Consider the following 24,416-nt stretch of genomic DNA (forward strand, 5'->3'; position numbering starts at 1 on the left):
TTTGTTGCTCCAAAGCTCTGTAATAAAGTTATTTCACTGGAAGAGTGAAGGTTTCCTTTGTAGGTTAAAAGAAGGCGAGAAAGGGAGAAGAGGAAAAAGCACAGAATGAGTTAACTGAGAGGAAAATACAGCTTGCAGGCTCATCCAAGGCCACAGCCAAAACTTGGCTGACCCCCAAGACAAGGGGGGGCTTAAATGTGCCCGAGCAACTATGAGATCTGCAAAACACTGCCAGGCATTAATGAAATGTGTTAGGTTTCTTTTCTCACAGGTAGAAAAGTGTTACCCAAAGACCCTAGCACCCCTGCCATTTATTAAAACCAGGAGACTGAGTCTATGTAAAGTCCATCAACGAAAGACTGCTTTGGCTCCATGCTGGAAAGGCTCTTTCCAAGCCCTGTTAACCACCAACACCGCTGTGAAGTGCCAAGGACTGACTGCCTGGACCCATGCTTTTCACTGCAAAAAGACCCCTCCACCTCGGGAGGACTCTTTGACTGATGATAAGCCTATTTCTTCTTCTAGCCCTGCTGTGCCTTCTGGACAGCAGGAAAAAGGAAAAAAAGACAAGGTGAAGTGCTAGTAACCTCTCCCTTGTCCACTGACAGACCTACTGTTGCTCTGAATTTTTCCAGAAAAAGCAAAACCATTACAGGGTGATGTGCTAGTAACCTCTCCCCTGTATGATGCTAAACCACACTGTTTCAGGAAAAGAGAAGAAGGAACACTTGCTTCCTTGAAACCACAAAGTCCAGGAATTCCTGACTACAAGAGACATTAAGAACTGACCCTGGTGAAGAAACAAAAAATTATAAAGAAAAAAAGAAACTTGTGGGACCCATGCTTGGGAACGTGGTATTGATTGGATTTTGGGGTTTATTCTACAGGCTGCGCCCTGTGTTTTGAATAAGTCCTTTAGTATGTATTGCCTTCCCTAATTGGATTTTAAATGATAAGTACTAAAGGCACCTTGTTGCCATTGCCCCTGCTATCTTCTTTATTACACTATTACCCCTGTAACACATCCAAATACAGACAATGACCCAGAAGTTGCTGACAGAGATGGTATTGAATATCACTGAGGCTGGGAAGGCATTGCAGTGGGATCTAGCATGTTCAGGCTTGGCCCACTGCCCTTACAGACACATCAGGAGTACCATCTGATCTGTGGCCATGGAGACATACTTAGAGACTTTCTGGGTAAAAGTGCAAACGTTCTCAATGCTCCTTCCAAGCATATGGACCGGTTGAAGGGGTGTGGCCTCTCACATACCGAATCCTGCCGGGTCCATGGGGAGGATGCATGTGGGATTGAGTAATTCACCAAGACATCTGGGAAATTAGACTACCTAGTATGCCCAGTTAATTTTAGTCAGTGCTCCTGGGATTACACCTGACAGGACGCTTACTTCTTCAAGTTAATGACAGCTGTGTGTATGTTAATGACACCATATTACAAGAAATGCAAGGTCTGTTAAGTACCTGCCTTGTTCCTGTCTGCAAACCACCCAGCAACATCTGGGGTGTGAGACAGTAAAAGAAATGTGTTGTTTTAAGCTTACTGATAATAGTTTTGTATGTAATAGCAGACTAATATGCTGAAATGTTATGTTTAAGCTATCTGCTAAGACGTTTTTCCTCCTTGGTGGGATTATATCTAGTCATAGCCACGCTTAGAGTGGATAAAGACCCTCTTCTAGTATGGGGTCCTAGTTTTGATTTTTGGCGTTTTACTTTGCTGCTTTGTTTAATGTTTACCCAATCTAGTGACATTGTGTATGCTACCCTGCGAAGGTGCTTTGTTTAAACACCGCATCTATAAAATAAAACAGGGGGGGATGTAGGGATGCATAGCTCCCGAATCGCCAGCCCACGGGCGCGGCAAACTGCTCCCATGGCTACGAGGCAGGAGTGACCTTCAATCCAGCGTTTGTGTTTGGGAAACTTATTTGGCTGATTTGATTGTACCCTCGCAGCTGGCGTTCACGCGCTCAAGAGATGGGTTCGTTATCTTATGTGCATGTATACTGCCTGGCTTTTCTATGCGCATGAACTGTAACCACTAAGAAGTGTTGTAAACAAAGCAAGGAGAGAAATAAAAACCCCAGGAAAAGTTTTCCTGGGAGGCTTTTTGCAGGAGGCTTTTGAAGCTCTCTGGCTACCAACAAACCTGGCGTTCTGTTTCCTGCGTCGTCACCACAGAATAGTACTGTGGTGGTTACATTTAGAAGCAGTTTACCAAAAGGGGTTGGATACACAGGGCCGACCCACAACATTTTGGCACCTGAGGCGGGGAGCTCAAATGACGCCCCCATGTACCCTCGCTTGGGCCAAAACTTTGAAGGGTCTCAATTCTGCCTTCTTCCTGTTCTACTCCTCTCATGGTACTGCTCTGCTACCTACCCAGGGCTGGCTCCAGGCACTAGCTGAGCAAGCAGGTGCTTAGGGCAGCCAAGGGGAAGGGGCAGCACGTCGGGCTCTTCGGCGGCAATTCGGCGAAGGGTCCCTGTCCCTCTTGGAGGGAAGGACCTGCCGCCGAAGAAGAAAGCGGCGCGGTGGAGCTGCCGCCGATCAAGTTTGCGATCGCGGCTTTTTTTTTTTTCCTTGCCACTTGGGGCAGCAAAAACCCGGGAGCCAGCCCTGTACCTATCCCAATAAAGGAGAACTAACAACCTAAAATGCCTTGTTCAAAAATTTTAAGTAACACTTAACTTTCAAATGCCTGAACAGCAAATGTAACTTTTCTTGTCTGCAAAGTAAACACTGACATTTTTATCTGTTTGAATAATCAAAGTGGTGCTTTCCGTGCCTTCTTGGTTGCAAAGATTTAAACTGCTTCCTGAAGGTCCACAGTCTGGGCCAGCTCGTGCTCTATTGAGATGGTTGCAAGACCGACCAGCCTCTCCTGTGTCATTGTGGAGTGTAGATGTGTTTTTATTAACTTCAGCTTGGAGAAGCTGCGTTCTCCACTAGCAATTGTTACAGGAAGTGTTACAAGTATGTGCAGAGCAACAAAAGCATTTGGAAAGAGGGTGGTCATCTTATTTGTGTACATATATTCCAGAACAGCCTTTGGAGTTGATCCTGCCGAAATGTATCTTGAAAGGGCTTTCAGTTCATCACCTAAATCGTTTGCATCAATATCGCGCATGTCATCATGTGTCAACACTGTCCCTGCATTGCTGGTGTAGGTCTTCTTCAGGTATAGTGAGGAGTTTTGGAATATCATATAACATCCCAAATATACTACTGTGTTCCTTGAGCTGCATGAAACGTTCTTGAACTCACTGTATTCACAATCTAGCACCTGGTTAAAGAATTCAACTTTGCATTGATGTTTGGGGTCTCTTATGGGATTATCCCGTGTCTCGTAATCAAAATGTCTTCTTCTTTGGTGACTCTTGTATTCTTGAATGGATGGGAAAATAGCTTCAGGGTGAAGTTCCTCTGCCAACTTCTGTGAACTCTTCAGAACGTTTTTGAAATCCCTTATCTGACCGGTAAGACTGTAGGTATGACTTTGCTCCAGATATATCAAGGTCAACACCTTGGAGTCTCTTACTTACAACATTTATTGCAAACAGTATGTCATGCCACAACACTAAACCACACAGAAATTTGAAGTTATGTATGTCTCTGATGATTCCATTTCCCTCTGCCACTGTTCTCCCACGAACAGTTCCTGTCATAGCATTATTCTCCATAATGGCAACTATGGCATCATCTATCTTCCCAACTTGGTGTTTGATAGGCTTTATCGTCTCCATTCGACTTTCCCATCATGTGGCACTCAGTGGTTTCAGTGTCAGAAAGCATGTTCCCAGATGTTGCTTCAAAATTTGCCATCAATGAGTTGATGCAGAGAAAAATACATAGATGCTTTGAATTACATTAAAAATTCAGCAGCATCACTAGAAGCTAATGATGCATCACTGACCACCAGGTTCAATGAATGAGAACTACATGGGACAAAAAAAGCTCGAGGGTTTAACTCTCGGATCTGTGTCTGCACTCCTCTGTTCTTTCCTCTCATGTTGGCACCATTATCGTAGCCCTGACCTGTCATGTCATTTATCGCAATTCCCGTATCTTCCAGCTTTTTGAGAAGCACATTTGTCATATCAGCTCCTGTAGTATCATCAATGTCAATACATTCTAGAAAATGCTCTCTGACAGTCATCATTGCAGGGACATTTTCACTGGGTTCTGTTGTTGTTACAAAATGCACCATTAAAGTCATTTGTTCCATATGGCTGATGTCAGGTGTGCAGTCCAGAATAACAGAGTAATATCTTGCTGACTTCAGATCTGCCACAATCTTCTGTTTGACTTTTGTGGCCAGTAACTGTATAATCTCATTTTGAATTGTTTTTCCAATGTAGTGGTGTGTGTACATTTCTTGGGTGGTGACTCTTCTTAGATGCTCCTGGAGTACAGCATCAAATGCAGCCATCCACAATTTTAAGGAAATTTCCATTGTTTGGCACATACAGCTGATCTGAAGTGCCACACAGTGCTAGGTTTTGGGTAGCAAGCATTCTCACAATGGCAATGAGCCTTTTCAGAACATTTTGTCAGTAAAGAGACTCTGATGCAATCTTCTCCTGATGCTGATCATCTATGGTGACCTTTAACCTCAGTCTCATCTCAAGCTCTTTCCACCTATGGAATGCTCTCTGGTGATTTGCTGCCTTCTCATGGCATGCCAAATTTCTAGCCAGATTTTTCCAGTCCTTTGTTCCTGTAGAACCCAATGTGGCTGGAACATTAGACTGGAAGAGTTTGCAACAAAAACAGTATGCAGCATTCTGGGGTTTTGAGTACATAAGCCATGGCCTCTCCATTTTGTCGCCATTGGGGATTTCACGCCAGTAAAGGTGTTGGATTCAAACTTCTATTTTCATTGTCTTTGGAGAACATTAAGTTTTTCACTTCCTGTGGCCCATGCAGTACAAGAAAGTCCCTCAGACTACTGCTCATGTGGGTCCACAGTCCTGGATCATCTAGACTTAAGGAACTAAACTCAGCAGCAGCTGTTTCTTGTGCCTCCACCACACTCTTCTCTGATCTACACTTTTCTTCAGGAATGTGTCTGGTTACATCCATTTGCGATGGAGATATGGATGCTGCAGTAGCTGCCAGGTCACCTGAACTCTGACTAACTGGAAGATCGGGCATCATCTCACCACTCACATCCTCACTGGGGCCGGAAGACTCGCGTGAACATTTGTGTCTATGTATCTCAGGAGAGCTCATTCCTGCTTAGATAGAAAAGCTTCCTTTGCTTTCTTTCTTTTTCTGAATGCTGCCCCAGAGGGGTGTTTTCTTCTTTCACTCATGACTGCTGTTCTGTGCCAGCTATAGTGGCTCTCAACACTCAGTTGAAGGGGACAAATAAGCAGGCTGGTAGCAGTGCCTGAGTGAGGGAAGATATCAGCGTGTTAAGGGCCTAACTGGCTCCTACTACTTCAGTTGACTGCCTGTTCTCCTCAAGTGGGTTCAGGGAAGCAGTGGGAAACAGGAAGCTCCCTCAGAAGCTGGTGTTAATCAGTCCAGGCTCCTGGGGGTGCTAGAGAGGTACATAAGCGGCTCCTCCTCCTTCCTCTCCCTGCAGCTCCTGCTGCTTTCTATTATTCCCTCTCACCTTTTCTCCTGGCTGCCTGTTATGTCTCTTGTGCCCTCCTTCCTCCAGCACAGCACTCCACCATCTCTGTGCTTCTAGAGCAGAGAGAATACATATGGCACCAGCAGCAGACACAATTTTCTATACTCTGTGTCCTAGTGGCACCCCCCCTCAGTCTGGCACCTGAGGCGGCCGCCTCAGTTCACCTCATGGTAAGGCCAGCCCTGAGATTCTTGTTTAAAGTGCCTCATTTTGCTCACTTATTATAAAGTAGATTTAGAGTAGTGTGGCCTAAACGATAAACTTGGATCACTTTCAGCAATTGATTTTTATTCATGTGATTAACATTAGAGTAGGATTAGGGTCAGGCAACTGCCTAGGATGCTGGAGTTGGTGCTTGCCAGGCTCAGGGTGCTGTTTCTGTTGTTAGCGACAAAAGGGAAAATAGAATGTTTGAAATAAAATGTTTCAGGTATTCCATATGTGGATTAATTTTTCACTAAGCTCCTAGAATGTTCTGGACCTTTGTAGAATCTCACAGAACCTTCCAGACTTTCTGAGAACTACATTTTCCTTGAACCTCCTAGAATGTTGTCAGCCATGCCCTCGCAGGTATATAAGGAGCAGGGCATTGCCAGTCAATCAGTGAGATATAAGAGTGAAGTGAAGTGAAGTGAAAGCCCAGCTGCGATATTGTGAACCTTGATTTATTGTGTAATTGTGAAAGTGTACTAGTGTTTTAAGACTTGAAAAGTTCAAGCAACGACTAATAAAGGACATATTTAATGAGACGAAAGGGGTATCTATCCAACCCCTATCTATGCAACAATATAAAAGAAATACTGTTACTTCCTTTGCCAAGTTGCAAGTGGTGAACGCAGCTTTTCGAAACTCAGGCTCATTAAAACATATCTTCAATTGATGATGGCCAATGAGAGAGTGCCATCGCTTGCTATTTTATCGCTTGAAAATGCCATTGGCCGGACTTCTCTAGCACTGTCCTTTAGTTTGCTTGGGCAAAGGCGAGAAATAAAGAGCTTTGGCACTAAAGGACTAGGGTTAGCATTCTAAAGCTGTCACCTACTATACCAATATTTAATACTGGTCCATTCAATGTTGGTGCACAGTTCAATTTCTTCATGTTAGTACATTTCAGTTATTCTTAAAAGTTTCTATAAGCTTAGAGGAAACAATATTTTTATTTGCTTATATATGGCATGAATAAAAACAGATTTACAGATCCTAGCATGCAAATCTATCATCTTGTATGACAGGGATAAATCATGCATGCAAACTGTGCATCAATGTTGTGAAATGGGCTACAAATGCAATAAAAATAAGCTATTAATAAGTTTAAGAAATAAAGATGCTGCTTGCACGGGGCCCCATTTGGTCTAGGGCCACCCCCGATTAACGTAAAGATAACCAAAAAAAGTGAAGAAAATACCCATCCACCTCCTTGTCCAAGTAACAGCTGTGCCATTTATGAGATCAAGACCCTGTTGATTAATGATTAATGAAGTTTGACCATATCTGCTGAGTTACTTAGCCTACAAAAGTAAATGAGCCAGAAGAGGATTTCAAAAGGGGACCCCTGCAGACTTGACCCAAGGTAGCCATTTACTGCAGCAGACGAAATGCTTGTGATTTTCAAAGTGCTGGAACATCAACCAGATTGGAGCATGATTGCAACCACTGAAAACAGTGGTGATGCCTTTATTCTCTAGTGAAAGATTTATTAATAATCATCATAATTCTGACTTATTCACTCACTGAAAAGAAAATTAATTGGAATGCCTGACCTTTTATAAAGTTACACAGCACTGTAGTTTGTATCCCAAATGGAATATTATTGACATCCTAGTTTAACTTGTGTGCTCTGTGACATTTTTCAGGATCTGCTCTCCACCGCCCTGCTGGCAATGGGCATTGCAGATAAATAACACAGAATCCTTATGCAGATTTGTTTATTTTAAGCAGCTTACAAAGGATAAGCTTTTGCTGCCATTGTAATGTTTTTTTCAAAAGGGTCTTAAAAATAAAAATTATGGCAACCCAATTTTTCAAGGATTAATATATTATCTTTTATTTTTAAAAGATTCATTTATTTTAGCTAGCATTGTTGTTGTTTTTTCTTTCATTCCTTGTTTATTTTATGAGTGCAATAAAATATTCCCTGTCTAGTTCTCCCCTCAGTTTTGCATCATTCATTGAGATTATTCACCATCTTGTTACTTCAGTTTCATGCCAGCATAACTCCACTGAAACCATGCAACATTGCAGTGGTGAAGCAGGCCTCATTTAATTCTTAACTCTCCTCAGATAATGTATTTTCATACAATAATCCATGGCTGCAGTGGAATCTTCACCAGATTATACAATGTAGATACAATTTCCCCTCATGTACATTATGCATTTCAATGCAGTCCTTCAGGTACAGTATGCCAATGGCTTTCACAATATTAACAATGAGGTGTATATATTTATGAGGGGAAAAAAGTATAAGATTCGTCCCATTATGGATATACTACAGACTCACATTTACGTGAATGAATATCTTGTTTCACGACTTCATTACATTTTGCACAATGTATACAAATGCATCATGTTTCATAAATTTGGTTATGATCCTGTATTGGAATCTACTAGCATGGGCGCCACGAAGTAAGTGGGACTCTTCATGGATGCCGGGGGCCACACTCACGGTCCAGAAGCAGGATCAAATCCTTTTGTCTGATTTTGTTCCCACTTTTTTTTTTTTTTTTGAGAAATATCCCATTTTCTCTCATTTTAAAACAGAAAACATTTGTTGTATCTATTCTTCACACAAACTGTCTTGCACATAGTTTTTATTTCCTTTGCAAAACTTTTGCTCACCTCTGGTGACTTTACACCATAGGGCAAGACATGGTGCAAACTTGATACAGCGTTTAAAAAGTCTCTCTCTCTGATTAGTAGTAACTAGCCATGCCACAGGAATATATGTCAGTCAAATCTATACTTAAATCTTTTATGAATGCAGATATCATAGTCAGTTGCTAACCTGAGGAACAGCAGTTAATAGTATCTACGCAGGGGAAAGAAGACAATGAGTACTATTAGTGCCACAGAAATATGAATTTAGTATGCACCACTTTTGAAATATTCATCTGCCAATTAAAACGCTGATTTCAGCTTGCCAGCAGTATAATAAAACTAATTAAACATCTTAATAATCATCCCTCCACTGAGATCCATTAGATGTTTTTCAGCTATTTACAAATTTCTATTTGCTACCCACTCTTTACTGGCTTCAAAATTGTTCTCCATTTCTGCAAAACTGAGTGAGTTTCTGATTCTATTATGCTGCAGAAATGCACTTTGCATTAAAGTCTATGCTCAGGCATAACTTCCCACACTGGCCAGTGATGGAGAAATTAATTAGATTATAGCTTCAATGTGATATTAGAAGTGGGAATACAACTAATTGTAGAAAGAGGAAAGGAACCTTTTTTTTAAAAAAATGGTAATTATTAAATGAACCACAGTAATTTGTACTTCCTAACTAGTGGATTATGCTTTATTTGAATCCCCTTCTTCTGTCCAAACTGAGCCAAATATTCCTTTCCATTACATGTCTTCATAATTGAAATCTCTTCCACGTCAGCAGCGTGCCTAGGAAGAGGCTTAACTCTGGGGGCCAAATTTTAGGATCAAATCAACATAATGTATTTCTAGGTTTTTCTTGTGAACTGCACAAACAGAAGTCTGAAATCCACTGCCAAATATTCCAGATATGAGGAAATAGGACAAATATTCAATATATTGAATATGCTGGTGACATTTACTGTATGACAGCACCAAAATAAATTGTAAGAGGGAACAGTGGTCTGACGCTGACATCTCTTTCCTTGTTACTTACCAAAAATAAAGTCTTTTGCATTTCTCTCTTTAAAATATGTGTTTATTCTTGAATGCTAGTTGCCACGATAAATGTTTTATTAATTTATTATTATTATACCTAGCTATCCTTGTCATCCATTCTATTAATTGTGCACAATATCATCCATAATAATATTTCTATGCTGAAAATTCAGTACAAACAGCTCAACAAGGAATCTTGGACAAGACTTGCATGATTTCTGTCTAATTTAAAAATGTAATACTTATTCTTACTTTTGTGCAGAATTATCTTAATGTAATGTGGTTTTGAAATAACTGAAAGGATGCCAAGTTTCAAAAGAACCCTAACTATTCTCTGATATCACTCAAAGGGCCAGATTGTGATATTTTTAATCATGTTAAATAGCACTTTCCCCCATTGACTTAATTGGGACTATTCACAGAGCAAGTTACTATTCAATATATCTTTATCACACTCGAACATGTAGATAGTAAGATGGTTACAACCAAAGAAACTACCAGGAAACATTAGCTGTATTTGAAAGAGATATATTGTAGGACAAAAACATGTAAGAAAAGAAATATAAAAGGTGAAATGTATGGATTAAACCACCACCGTATTTGAATAGCAGGATGTCCAGCCCAAACTCTGATCTATTATGCCCTGATTCAGCAAAGCACTTAAGCACAAGCTTAACTTTAAGCATGTGATGAAGTTCTATTGAAGTCAAGGTTTAAGTGCCTTGCAGATCTCCTGAAGAGCATGGGCAGAATGCAAAGTAAATTTTGCTGCCCTTGCATCATGCCAAGGACCGCAGAAATGTTCATGCATATACATCTTGCATTCTTTAATGTTAATAATGGCTCCTCTTTGAACCAACCACACAGTGGGGTGGAGCACTGAAGCCATAGGTCAGGAAGGAAGTGTCACTCACCTGAAAAGTTCCTGCATGATCTTCTTCTTTGTCTCCCTCTTTGCCCTCCTTCAGAGCAATCAGTGTGAATCCACGGAAGTAGGCTGGAGTGGCAGCAGAAAGGGTTACTTAAGCAAAAAAGAAAAAAAATAGTTAATTGTGAAATCAAGAACCTATGTATCAGTTTATTCTACAGCTTGGTCTAAATATTTGTGTTAATTTGGTGCTAATGAAAGCTAAAGATTAATAGAGTACAGCCAGGCAAAGTGCAGGAAGGTTCAGTCCAAGTTTCCATATGCAATTCTGCCACTGTGTCTCAGTCTTAATATGAAACATTGCTGTTATTTACAACCCATGGATTTTCTTAAAAATAGACTGTCAATATGCTAAACTCTTGAGGGAATTTTGCTGCAGAGATGTAACTACTGAGGCCTGTCCCCACTAACTCAGGTTCTTTGCTGAGCAGGGATGTGGCCCCTGACGTATACCATGTTTCCTTAATTTTAAATGCAAAATAAGAAAAAATTTAGTCAAATCTCTGAGTCCAACTGAGCAGGGCCGGTTCCAGCTTTTTTGATGCCCCAAGCGGCGAAGAAAAAAAAAGATAAAGCCGCGATCGGCGGCAACCGGTCCTTCCCTCTGAGAGTTAACCAGTCAAGGTTATCTACTTTCCATTGCCCTCATCCTGGGGCAAAACACACCACAAGCATAATTTACCACTAGAATTTACCCCAGGAGACAGTTCTGCTAGCTATGGATTAACAGAGCACAATGGACATTAGTAAAAAAAAAAGAAAAAAAAAACCTCAAAAGCACCCTTACCAATGCTCTAGCCTGCCCAGGAATGCCCCACACTTCAAGTGTCTGTGGAGGTGATTGTGCGCTTCAGAGCTGGCTTCTCTGATTTCACAATCCCTGGAGACTTCTCCTACATTGGGAGATTCCCCAAGTCGCCTGTTAGTCCATCTTTCTATTTTATTCTCTCCCATCCTATCTAAGTTCTTATGCTGTCCTCTTCACCCTTGTATCTGACAACCTTCCAGCAGTGCCTTATGCAAAGTGACCAACATCTGTCTCTCCATGTCTTTTATGCTTCCAGACCAGTGCAAAAGGAACAGATTTGTGGCTCGATAACTCTAAAATTCCTTTCTAACTTTCTCCAAACTTCCCAGAAAAATTCTACCCTGGGATGAGACATGGCCATGTGAAATTTCAGGGAAATTGATTTCTTTGGGGAGAAAAAATAGGTGTTTGAAAACTGGGCTTACCCTGTGAGAGTAGCTTCAACTTCAACTATGAAGCAGATCCTGTCATTTCATAATCTACCTTCACACCCTTAAACTCTGGCTGGCACCATACTGAGGCAAACCCCTGATTCCTTGTGAACAATTCCCACCATCCATGCCACTACACAGTAGAAAATCCATGGTAGAATCCCTTTGATGCAGATAGGCCATCAGTCGTTGAAATGAACGTCTGAGAGTGATAGGTAAAATTTAAAGGGTTTGTATATTAGAATTTGTTCAATGTCCAAAAGTGTAGCTGCTTATCTGGAATATAGGTAGCTCTCCTTGATCTGGAAATTAGTCTAGAACAATGGTTTTCAGCCGATTTACCATTGTGGGCCACATATGCAACTCTCTATATATTTTATGGGCTACATCTACATAATATATACTACCTATATGGCCCTGAGGATGTCACATAGGCTGCAGCAGTGTGTTGACTGGGCCATAAGCGACGATGGGCTGAGAACAGAGCCGGCTCCAGGGTTTTGGCCGCCCCAAGCAGCCAAAAAAAAAAAAAAAAAGCCGCGATCGCAATCTGCGGCAGCAATTCGGCGGGAGGTCCTTCGTTCCGAGCAGGAGTGCGGGACCGTCCGCCGAATTGCAGCCGAATAGCTGCACCTGCCACCCCTCTCTGGAGTGGCCGCCCCTTCACCTGCTTGCCAGGCTGGTGCCTGGAGCCTGCCCTGGCTGAGAACCACTGGTCTAGAAATATCACAAGGACAGAATTTATCAGATGATTTCCAGCACTATCTAGTATAGTTAGGTCAGAAAAAAGAAAAGAGTAGGTTTTTGGGAGGATTTCTACCTTCCTCCTTCTGGTCAGGCATGAAGAAAGACGGATCAGAGAGAGGAACAAAAAAAAACCCCAAAATAAGTTAAATGAGCTAGTCTGATTTCTGGAAAGAGCTAGTCAATTAGAGCAGTGGTTCTCAACCTGGAGGTAGGGGGTACATCAACTCATTCAGATATTTGCCTAGTTTTACAACAGGCTACATGGAAAGCACTAGCAAAGTCAGTACAAACTAAATTTCATACAGACAATGATTTGTTTATAGTGCTCTGTATACTGTATCAGTGTTTCTCAACCTGGAGGGGGTGTCACAATTTATTTTATAGTTATATGGTAAAAATGAGAAATTAAGCAGTTTTTCAGTACGTGTGTTGTGACAATTTTGTATTTTTATGTCTGATTTTGTAAGCTAGTAGTTTTTAAGTGTGGTGAATCTTGAAGTACGCAAGACAAATCAGACACCTGAAAGGGATACAGTAGTCTGGAAAGATTGAAAATCACTGCAACAGAGGAATTAATTTGAAAATACCTTTGTGAATATATGTGCAGCATTTGGTTCACTATGATCTAGGAGTTTGGTTTTTTTTTCCAGAGAAGAGCAGAATATTGATCAACAAGTTAGCTATTCCTGAAAATGTCATGACTTTTAGCATAATTTTGTATTCATTCAATGGAACTTAATTATCAGACTGCAAACTCTTTGGGGCAGGGACTGTATTTTCATTACATGCATGTAAAGTGCCTAGCACAATATGGTCTCAATCTCTGACTGGGCCTTCAGGCACTATGGCAATAATAATCATAATTCTTATACTCTTGTCAGTGCAGAAGGCCAATGGGCGTGGGGGGTCGGGAGCTGACAAACTTTTGCAGCTCTAAATGATAAATGTAAATGAAACTCTAGGACCAGATTCTCAGCTGGAGTAAACAGATGCAGCACCACTGAAGTCAATGAAATGCACCCATTCACTCTTGCTGAGGAACTGATAGAGTCTAATTCCCACAAAAATTATTGATATGTAGCAAACTTTCCCATGGATTAGTCACAATTCAAGAGAAAAATATGACTATATCTTAAATACATAGTTATTTCAGCAACATCTAAGTGACCATGAATTTGAGTAGAAAAATCCAATTGTGGGCTGACCTTGGACATAGGTAATATATACAAAATCCATTTATATCCTTGAAAAAGAACGTTTTCCACATTTTAAGTCCTATTCTGCAATTTTTGACTTACATATAGCTGTGGTCTATTATCCTGTGGATCTCACACACAACTTTTATTTCTCTTTGGATATTGAAAATGAGAATTTGAGTATGGGACAAGTTTTGAGTGACAAGGGTTATGACATAAACTGTGAGTGTAAATTACTACTTGTGGAATGATTGCCTCTATCTTTTCAATGGGATTCGCTACAGATGCTGGATTTACACTGTAACACTTATGCCAACCAACCTATTCCACATAAAGACCATTCATAACATAAGCTCATAACTTGTTACATTAGAGAGAAAGAGATTTCTCACAAAACAGAGAAGACGGAATCAAGACCAAGCTGATTGGTGATTCTTTGTTTCTGATTGGTGACACTTTTTAGTTACATTAATCCTCCTAATAAAGCCCATTTGCTATTTCTGTCTCAGATTTTTCAGGCACCAAAAAGGAAGGAACAGTGACGGTTGTTGTGGAAACGGTTTTGCCTCCCAAGGAATAAGAGAAATATACTAGTATGCACATAATGACTATGGCCCCGATTCAAACAAGGTGTCAAATCTATCCCCATTCAAGACAACACTTAAATACGTACTGAAGTGTTGTCCTGAATAGGGATGCTTTCCTGAATCAGTACCTATACATTTTACAGTAGCATTTATTGCATAAACAAGCATAGTATAGTTAATATCCAAAGCAACAATAAAGCATCTATTACATTTTAGATTCTATATAAATAAGAAGAATCAATTAGCATTCTTTTTTATTTTTTCCCCCTCTGTGAAATTAGGACTTGTCACAGTTTTCGGGCTGCTGATGGGAGCTTCCTACTGTATGGACACTGAACAATCCTTCAGGTGCCCCCATTTGCTTACACAATGGATCCTATGATACAAACGGAGTTACATAGTCCACTTGTGCTTGGATGGGATGGGGCTCTTGGCCCTTTTTGTATATCCTCAGATTCCATAACCCAAAAAGGGGCAGAGGATAATGGTATCAACCACCTAATCAGCTTGCCTTGGGACTTACCTGGCTGGTATACCAGTGTTATTGTCTCCTTGTAAGCATGGGTGTGGGGAGGGTGCTTGTAAATAGCCTTTGTGAGGGCAGTTCTCCTGAAGGCGTCCCAGGAATTTCCATTGGGAGCTGTAGAGCCACCATCTGCTCTCTCCCAGAACTGCTCAGCAACTGCTGGAAAATTCCTGCTTTTAAGTCCTTATTCTACCCAAGGGATGGGGCCAGCATTGCCAATGGCAGCTGTGTAACCCCTTCATCATTGGTGTTGGGTTTATACCAGGAGTTCTCAAGCTTTTTCTTTCTGAGGACTCCTCAACATGCTAGAAAAACTCCAGGGTCCAGTGTGGGGAGGGGAGGACTCAGGGCTCCGGGCCAGGGATGGGACCCCTTGGGCATAGGCATAGTTTGACTTCTATTGGGGAGGTGGGAGGCAAGGACCGGCGGGGCTTTGGCCAGCTCTGTACAGCAGGGTCCAGGGTGGCAGCACCACCTCCACCCCCTGACTCACCTCAGCAGGCCACCCGCCTGTCTGGGGCTGTGCGCCGGTGACTACTCCCTAAGGGCTAAGCTGGGCCTAGAGCTGCCTGGGCAGGTCTGACTGTCTACGTGAGCAGTCAAAGAGGGCTGGGAGCTAAGGAGCAGCCAAAACCTCAGGCACCAGCAGCAGATGGGGGAATGCCATGACTGCCCACTCCTTGGCACCACTGTCCAGAAGAGCAACTGCCCCACACTGCCTGGCTCCAGCTTCCTCCCTAGGACCTGGCTAGAGGGCAGGGTCTAAGAGGGGTTGGGGAAGAGGAGGTGGGGGAGCTGCCCCCAGGACTGCCCCACTTTGGTTAAGGCACTGCAGTTTGGGGGGGAAACACCCTTGTGCCCCCTCAACACTTCCCATGGGCTCAAGGTTTCTGCCTGTGTCGGGGTTTCAGCCCCCGCCCTCGGCTTCAGTGGGGGAGGGGGAGCAGAACTCAAGGTTTCAAACCTGTACCGCTCCTGACTTCCGCGGGCCCCTGCAAAGGGGGGTGGGGGCGCAACCCCCCAGTTGAAATCTGCTGGTTTATACAACCTGTCACAGGGTTAGATCCAAAGCCTACTAAAGTCAGTATAAAGGCTTTGCATCAGTATCCGTCCCTAAAGATGTGTTTTGCCATTGACATGAATGAGGCCAGGATGTCACCCTTAGTGTTCCTGAAAGATGCTGAACAGGCTCTGATGACTGAATTTATGTGTCTGTATTGTAGATACAGTGCAAACTTCCACCTACTTGTCAATGTCACCAGATTCTAACCCAGGGGTCCAGATCGAAGCGAGAAAGTAGCTCAGCCTTTATGGACCTCTCTGTCCTTGGTTCGTCTGTTGAGAGTGGCAATGTGTGCCATTTGTGGTGGCTCGCTGATGAGGACACCAAGGCACTGAAAAAATGAACTAAGATCTCTAAATTAATTTCAGATAGAACACTGTGTTGCCAAAAATCACAATACTTGGTGCTTTTTTTAAAGCCCCAGCTCCTGGAGGCACCTGATTATTTGAGAAAGTAAATACAATGAGTCCAAAATTTATTACTGTTTAAAAACTTCATGATTTTTAAGTTACTCGTGATCTATTGAGGCCTAAGTCATGATTTTTGAATGCCTGAAGTTGGTAATACTGCTTGGTAGCTTTTTGGACACTACTGAGTTGGGCTACATTGAACACAGAGATGTAGGAGTGAAAGTATTGCTATCCTATTATCAGTTCTGTGACCTGTCCAGTCTGGTAAGGTAACACTGCTTTAGAAGATTTGATTTGAAGAATTGTTAAATAAAAAGGCTTGTTAGGGTAACTTGCATGCACATTGTGTCATTATTGGTCCTACAATATTTGTTTCTTTATATAACTGCAATTCTATGTCAGAGCTCAGTCTCATTTCATACAAGAGGTGGGGGGGGGGGTGTCATTATTTGATAGACTCAAGAGATAAAGGCCCTTTCTTGAGCTAAATTATAACACAGGTTCTATGTATATTATTTTGTAGGTCATTTGGGATGATTGTTGATTTACATGTAGATCAAATTGTTTATTGAAAATAACAGACCAAAGTAAAGACTATGTAACTCTAAGGGTGATATTCAACCTAAGCAAAAGGATTTTGTATATTTTACTTTCCTGGGGGAGATTAAATGCCAGAGGATCGTTTCCATACCTCTTGGCCAAATCCTAACCCTTTTATAAGGATATACACTCACTCTCTACACTCCTCCACCCCCTACTAAATGTGATGCAGTCAGAATTGCATGGTAGGATTCTAAAAGCACTCGGCTTTAGGCAAAGAAGCCACATTGTGTAACTTTCTCATTTAAATTAAGCAAAAATCTCTGTTGTATGTTGCACAAGTGAAGACAGAATAAGAAACTTTAGTTTTAAGAGGTGCTTTCTACCCTAATTATGATGCCTATTAAACTCCTGAGGTAGATAAGTCAGAAGCACCCAGACTGGTGCAGAACAAGTTGTTAATAAATTCCAAAAAAGGGCATCTTTGTGTGTGTGTTGGAGAGAGAGAGAGAAAATGAGATTCAACACTACTCAAGAGGGAAGCACTTGGAAAATCAATGCAAATGGAGCACACAGTGTTTATCTGAGCTGGTCCTTGAACACTGTTTATTCTTCAGAGAAGGTGAGCAGACCTGCAAATGAAGATTCCATTAGCAACAGAAACAGCATCCAAATGGAAGGAACATTTAAATGGATTATAATAGTCTCCTCCTTGTTTTCTTCAATAGCATAACAATTTCAGGAGGGAACAATATGCATTTCGTATGTTCATGTGAAACATCCATCTTGCAGACTTTTTTTAGGCTTTTTTTTTTTTTAAGTATATATTTATGGGAATAGAACCTACTCTGTCTTGTCATGTAAAATAACATTATGCAGTTTTCTAACTGAGCTAAAGCCTCTCCAGGATTAATAAAGCATCCGGGCTGGGACTGATTACTGTCAGTTACTGCTTCTGAGACTTTATTACAGAGAATAATTTTTAAAGTTTGAGTCCCTGTTTGATTGCTTACAAGGAGGCCCAATCATGCTGTCTTTGAGAGCGATGGAAATTGTGCCCTTGACTTCAGTGGGAGCAACAGCAGGCCTATTATGGCCTGGATTTTCTAACAGGCACAATAGTTCTGTGCATATGGGCCTAAACCAAGGGTATCAATTATTCTTTGTCGAGGTCCACATTTCTTGGTCAAGGTATATAGTCAAGGGGCAGACTCCAGAGAAACATTTTTCACACCACAATGACAATAATTATAATAATAAGTAAATAAAAAGATTTTGCGGTCTGTTCAAAAGTGCCTATTGGTCTGGATTTGGCCTGCAGTCTGCCTATTGACTACTTCAGCCTAAACTCCAGGGCCATGCCTAATGTGAACAATGTTGTCATGTGATCCTGGGAGCCAGAGGAGAAGATCGTGTGCCACTGGGAGAGGGAAAGGGAATGCCCTGCCATCTGATTGCTAGAGCAGTAGAGCCTCCAAATAAGTATATTGACCCCTTCAGCCAAACAACTTCAGCTGGGGGAAAGCCAATGAGTCCTTGGACAAGGCTGCTTTCTTAGCAGCTAGGGAAAGGAAGAGAGGAGGAGAAAAGAGAGTCCCCAGCCACCATTGCTGCCTCTCCTCTGGGCAGCTGGTGGAGAAGGGACACATTTACTGCTGCTGATGCCTCTTCTTTGGAAGGCAGAGCCATCCAGATGCTGATCTCAGGTTTTTTATGTGGCCCTTGGAGGAGGGAGTAACCCCATGACCTCAGCCCTCAGCTGCTCCTATCACAATTAGCATGATTCCTGAGGCCACCCTTGGATCATAGGGCCCTATGATGAGGTGCTCCCCTCTGGTTCTAGACCTGTGAGCTACCACCATCCCAACATCTCCCTGAGCAGTAGAGCCCTGTGAGGGGGACCCCAGCTGTCCGGTAGAGGGTCCATTGTCCCCTATCACTGCCACTCAGAACACTCTACAGGGCTAGCAAGCAAGACTTCCCTACCTAGAGAGCCCTCTTAGTGCCTCCTTCTGGACAAATGGATCCTATCCCACCCAAAGACAAGCAGCAGCAGTAGGCTAGAGAACAGGAAGGCCCTAGGGCTTCTGAAAAGTGAATGAGAGCTGTGATCTGGGGTCCTCTGCTCCCTGCTGCACTGGAACAGCAGCAGTGGTTCCCATTACTACAGCTTCAGACTCATGCGAGAGCCCCCTCCATCACCAACCAAAACAGAGGCACAGATCTGAAAGGATCAGGGTTACTGAATCCCCTAGGGAGCATGTCTAATGCCCCAGGTCACCTTAAATCAGCCCTGGACCCAGACTTTGATTAATTTTGGCTCTGCCTCAGCTCAGGTTCCCAGAGTTTTCTACAACATTGTTTCTTGTTCTCTGGTAATTTACAAAACCAGCTTGTCCTTAATGTCCCAGCTTTTCTCATCACACACGGTTTCTTCACTTTGTATAACATAGAAGGATATTTCTAATTTCCCAGTGGAGTCTCCTTTGAAAATGAACTCAGTAGCCCTGTGTTAAAACTTTGCATGATGTCACCACATTGTACATGAAACAAGTTCCATTAACTCTTGCTGGAGCTGATAAGTATACTTACAGGAACATTTAAATATCTTCCACCCACACTTGAGTAAAGCATTCTTGAAAGACCGTTTGCTAAGGTTTAGGGGTCATCTGAATAATTTAATCTTAAATGTCATAAGCATGTGCGCTCAGGTGAACCTTTAGTGCCACAGTATAATTTGTTAGGGACAAGAACTTGAGAGTTAATAATGAAAAAGGAATGTAAAAACATTAAACTGATTATATTGTTAATTGAGCTCTGTGTAATAAAAGACCTAATATATCCACCAAATGTGTTTCAGAAATCTATTTCCCCATCTCAAAATAAAATAAAATCTTCTCAGCAGATTAGTCAAACACCTAATGACATTTTCACTGGAAACAATTTACAAAACTTTATAAGAATATTTATGTGTAGGTCACTGCCCAAGAACCTGAGGTTTCTCTGTAGTGCCACTAGAACAGATACTAAGCTGACATGCAATATAAAGTCTTGCAAACTCAAGCTAAGATGTCACATGTCTGTTAACCTGTTAGTGGGAAATGTGTGTTTCTTCAAACCATGTTACCAATCGCTTACAATGCTTTAATTTCTCTATTTGAAGAAAGATCACACAAAGTAATATGCTCATCACAAGTGATGCTGTTGTGATGCTCACAACAGGTTAATCACTGTTGTGGATGTTCCCCTCTAAGAATTTAAGTCTAATGATTATATTCTAAGAGACTGTGCACATGATTTTTCTTCAACTTGAACTCAGATTGCTGTCTTCATCCAGTGGGAGAGCATTGCTCTTAATACTGAATCTAACTCGGGAAGGACAGAGAACCACCACTTGGAAGCAGCTCTGAAAAAAATATTTGCTCTCCCCAAAAGATGGTTTCACTGATACACTACTTATTAGTCTGTAATAAGAGATCAGATGTCTAACTGCATGTTCAGTTTCTTTTCAAAGTGGTATTTTCAATTCGACATCAACAGTGTTTATTAAGGATGTTTATTTCCAAATAAATATTATCAGGCAGAAAAAGTGACTTGAAACTGCTTTCACCTGTTAATTATGCAGAAATGCTGAGATGAGTTTAGGAAGTTCATTTCCAGCATTATATGTGCCGTGTTCAGCACAGAATGCATCCCTAGCACTCTTAGCTACAGTGGTCATTAGCACCATATCTCTCTCACTCTCTCTTTCCTGCTTGAACCATCTGTTCATATCCCCAGCAAAAACGCGTGGGGGTGAAGGGAGATAAACGCAAGTGGGAAATTGTGAAGTTAGCAGCCTCCTGCATCAGTTTGCCCTTATGCTAACTTATTAAATTAATACTCAAATTTGAGGGCGAGAACAATTAGCACCGAGTTTATTAGCCTTTCCACTGCGTGCTAAATCTTGTGCATTTTGCTGTGCTCCATTGCTGGGGGTGGGGGAAATCGGAGTAACAGAGGGGGAGTCCGTGTTGCACCATAGAACAAGCGGTCTCTAGACTCTTGCTGCCACTCATAAAGCTGCTAGAACACACGAAAGAAGCAGGAAATCCCCCTTAGTGCCGAATGAAATATTTGGGGTGAAGTGTTACTCTGAAATACAACTCACACTCACTTGCTGTGAAAGCATCCCCACTGCAAGCGATGTGCGGAAGTACCCCACAGTGTCTCGATTACACACACACACACACACACACACACACACGTCTTTTAGTTTCAGTGACACTTGTTCTACTCACCATCATTAATTATTGTTATTATTATATTGTGTAATTACAGAACTGCAAAGACTTACCCCTGTAATTGTTTCCAGGCTTGTAAAATTCAGGATCGCCTTCTACTCTCAGGCTAAATTCATTATATCCCTCTCTTCTGGTGCCTTGGGCTCGCAGAATCCGGCTGCAATATCCTTCTGATTTCGTGGCTTTCTCTAAGGTTTCATCAGAGAAACCCAGCGCCACTAAGGGAAAAGTCAAAGCCAGAAAGTGCAAAGCGAAGGGTTGTAAATGAAGTCCCATCCTCGGTGCTCCCAACAACTTTTTGTGGTGCTGCTGCTGCTGCGGCTCACAACATGAACAGGTTGGAAAGGATGGCTAGGAAATACCCCCCTTGTCTCTGGAGAAAACAAGCAAGCCAGCAAGACTCTGACAAAACCGCAGCCTCTGTCAGTTTTACCCTGCGAGTTCTCCCCAGCATGGGGAGAAAGAGAGAGAGGCTGAAAGCTGCGAGATCCGAGAGAGAGAGGGAGGGAGAGAGAGGGAGCGAGCAGCGAGCTCTGATCTTGCCCAGATCCCGAAGTGAAGTGCTGTTTTGTTTCAGAGCTTGTGATTAGCAGCTCGGCAATGTTTACTTAGCAGAGCTGCATTCACAGGGTTTGGTGAAATAGCAGAGCACGGGGGACGCTGCTGTCTCCAAGACATCCAAAGGGGGGATGGGGGGAGCTTCAACTGGATGGACTGAGCTAACAGACTCGAAATTAATCACCCACATTCCTGCCAAAGTCTATAGTTACTGAAGGGATAAAAAGGCTCAAAGAATTTCCTGATTCTCCCCAACACCACCTTTCTTCAAACCACCAGACACTGCAAACATTTATCGAGTTCAGCGCAGATGGCCCCAATAGCCACACACTCCCTGAAGACTTGAAAACCAAAGGGGGGCTGGGCTGCAGTTTCTTAAGTGCAAACTTTATCAGGGTCATGTATGTGAGCGATATAGGGAGAGGGATAGGCCAGAAGCAGTTGATTCATTTCTAGATCAAATCCTCATTCCACAACTGTATATTTTATACACATGCACTCACTCGCAAATTCTGACTTCAATTTCCATTTGGTGAATAGAAGGGCTCCTAAATAGATGGACTATCCACACAAAAGCGCCCCCCCCCCACACACAGATGTTTCAGGATTTACAGCAGGCTGGAATTAGCTTTATAGTAGTGGTGTGGTAGGGCAAAGAGGGTCCTGCCAAGATCTGGCCCCATTGTGCCAAGTACTGCACATACCTATAGGAAGGGACACAGTCTATGCCTAGGAATAGCATACAGAAGGAATAAAGGTTTTGCACATGCAGAACTGAAGTACACAGAGGTACAGTGTACAAAGGCACATTTTACACATGGTGACTTACCCAAGGTCACACTACAAGTCTGTGGCAGAGATGGGAAGTGAACTCCTTCTCCTGAGTCATGGGCCAGTGCCTCAACTACATGACTATCCCTCCTCAGGAAAAGGCAAAAAAAACCCACCAGAGTCATGTCATGTGTCTGAATCCTTCTCATGCCACCATATGTTGCGTAAGGCACAAACAAGGCTCTGCCATCCCTCTCTCACCTGGGCCAATTTCTTTGGCATGCACTGGGTGAGCAAGGTTATAGCAGACTCAGCAAATGATATGTTAGGTATGGTCTTGTCTAAAGACAACTTCCAATGGGGCCAAGAATCCATAATATTGACTTTCCAATATATCAAGGTCGATGTGGTTGGCACTAGATCTCAGATAGTTCCCAGTGAATGAAACAACATAGGGGTGTCCTGTAAAGAGCATTTCTTGATTGCCATCTCTTCCTTCTTCTCTCCTCCTTGCAGACGCATACTCTCCTTGCAGGATCCTTTGTTTACCTCAAAATGTTGGGAAACTCTTCATCCAATTTCAGTTCACAATAGTGTTAAAAAGGGGATTCCATTTTGGGGGTTGATCCCAGATAACTAGTCTGCATAGAATAGGGGACAACTACATCTGTAACCCCATTGGGACGTTAGCCTAGCAGATTCAGGCTGGAAGTAGGAACCCTGGAAAAGTAAATTCTCAGCTGGAAAGTAGTGTTCCAGTTCTGGGCACCACACTTGGCAAAAGATGTAGACAAATTGGAGAAAGTCCAGAGGAGAGCAACAAAAATGATTAAAAGTCTAGAAATCATGACCTTCAAGGAAAGATTGAAATAAGTGGGATTAGTCTGGAAAAGGGAAGACTGGGAGGGGACATGATAACAGTTGTCAAGTATGTTATAATGAGGAGGGTGATAAACTGTTCTCCTTAAATTGTCCATTGATAGGACAGGACGAGAAGTAATGGGCTTTAATTGCAGCAAGAGAGATTTAGGTTTGGTATTAGGAAATACTTTCTAACCATAAGGTATGTTAAGCACTGGAACAAATTACCTAAGGAGGTTGTGGAATCTCTGTCATTGGAGGTGTTTAAGAACAAATTAGATGTACACCTGTCAGGGATGGCCTCTAGATAATACTTAGTCCTGCCTCAGTAGAGGGGATAGGACTAGGTGACTTATCCAGTGTTACATGCCTATGATTAGGTGTCCAAATCCCACTGGATTCCAGAAATTGGGGAAAGGGTTCATAAAGAGCTAATAAAGAATAATTCAAAATCTGGACATGCTGCCTTCTAGTGAGAGACTATTTGATTTATTCAAGAAAGTTAAGAGTTGACTTGATCCTGCTCTACATGGGGATCTAATAGAAAAAGGTATAAGAGGATCTAGCAGTTGCAAGCTCCCTAATAGACAAATACAGACTAGAAATAAGTAGTAAATATTTTTTAAAGTGAGTATGATTACAACTTACACAGGAATGTGGTAGTCTCCATCTCTTGCAGACTTTAAATAAATAAAAGCCTGATGTCTTTCTAAAAGATATGCTATAGCTCAAACAGAAGTTATTGTCTTGATGCAGAGCTTACTGGGTGAGGTTCTTTGGCCTGTGTTATGCAGGGGGTCAGACTAGATGATCATAATGGTCCCTTGTGGCCTTAATATCTGTGAAACCCCAGCCTCAGTGCATAGGCCATCGGCAATTGGATAGTTGTAAGTTGTAAATACACACTCTACCGCTCTTGATTTAAATGAATTAATAGAAATTTAGTAATTAGAGTTAAATTTTTCCTGTTTTTTTAAATGTCCTCCTTACAGGACCAAGTGTCTAAGCCTCACAAATGTACCTGAGGCCCCAGAAGCACTCATTAGCTACACAAGCAGGCAGCCAGCAACTGAGGTGGTTCACCTGGCAACTCTGGAGAGGAAGCCACATGGGTGCTCTGGTTTGGACAAGAACACATGCTGTGAAAACAGTGAATGCCTCTCTGACATTCATTCTTAGCT

General features: G+C 42.2%; 1 protein-coding gene across 1 annotated transcript in view; it reads right to left on the reverse strand.

Moving 5' to 3' along the window:
- Positions 1-21,648, reverse strand: part of SPON1 (spondin 1) — a 329,873-nt gene extending 308,225 nt beyond the window's left edge. Inside the window, exons 1-2 of the mRNA XM_054025147.1 lie at positions 21,099-21,648; positions 10,441-10,547 (exon numbers count right to left, since the gene is read on the reverse strand). Coding sequence (XP_053881122.1) covers positions 10,441-10,547; positions 21,099-21,321 — 330 coding nt within the window. The 5' untranslated portion in view covers positions 21,322-21,648. The remainder of the gene's footprint in view (positions 1-10,440; positions 10,548-21,098) is intronic.
- Between the last annotated feature and the right edge of the window lie 2,768 nt (positions 21,649-24,416).

This window comes from Malaclemys terrapin, chromosome 4 (assembly GCF_027887155.1).
Source record: "Malaclemys terrapin pileata isolate rMalTer1 chromosome 4, rMalTer1.hap1, whole genome shotgun sequence".
NCBI lineage: Eukaryota > Metazoa > Chordata > Testudines > Emydidae > Malaclemys > Malaclemys terrapin.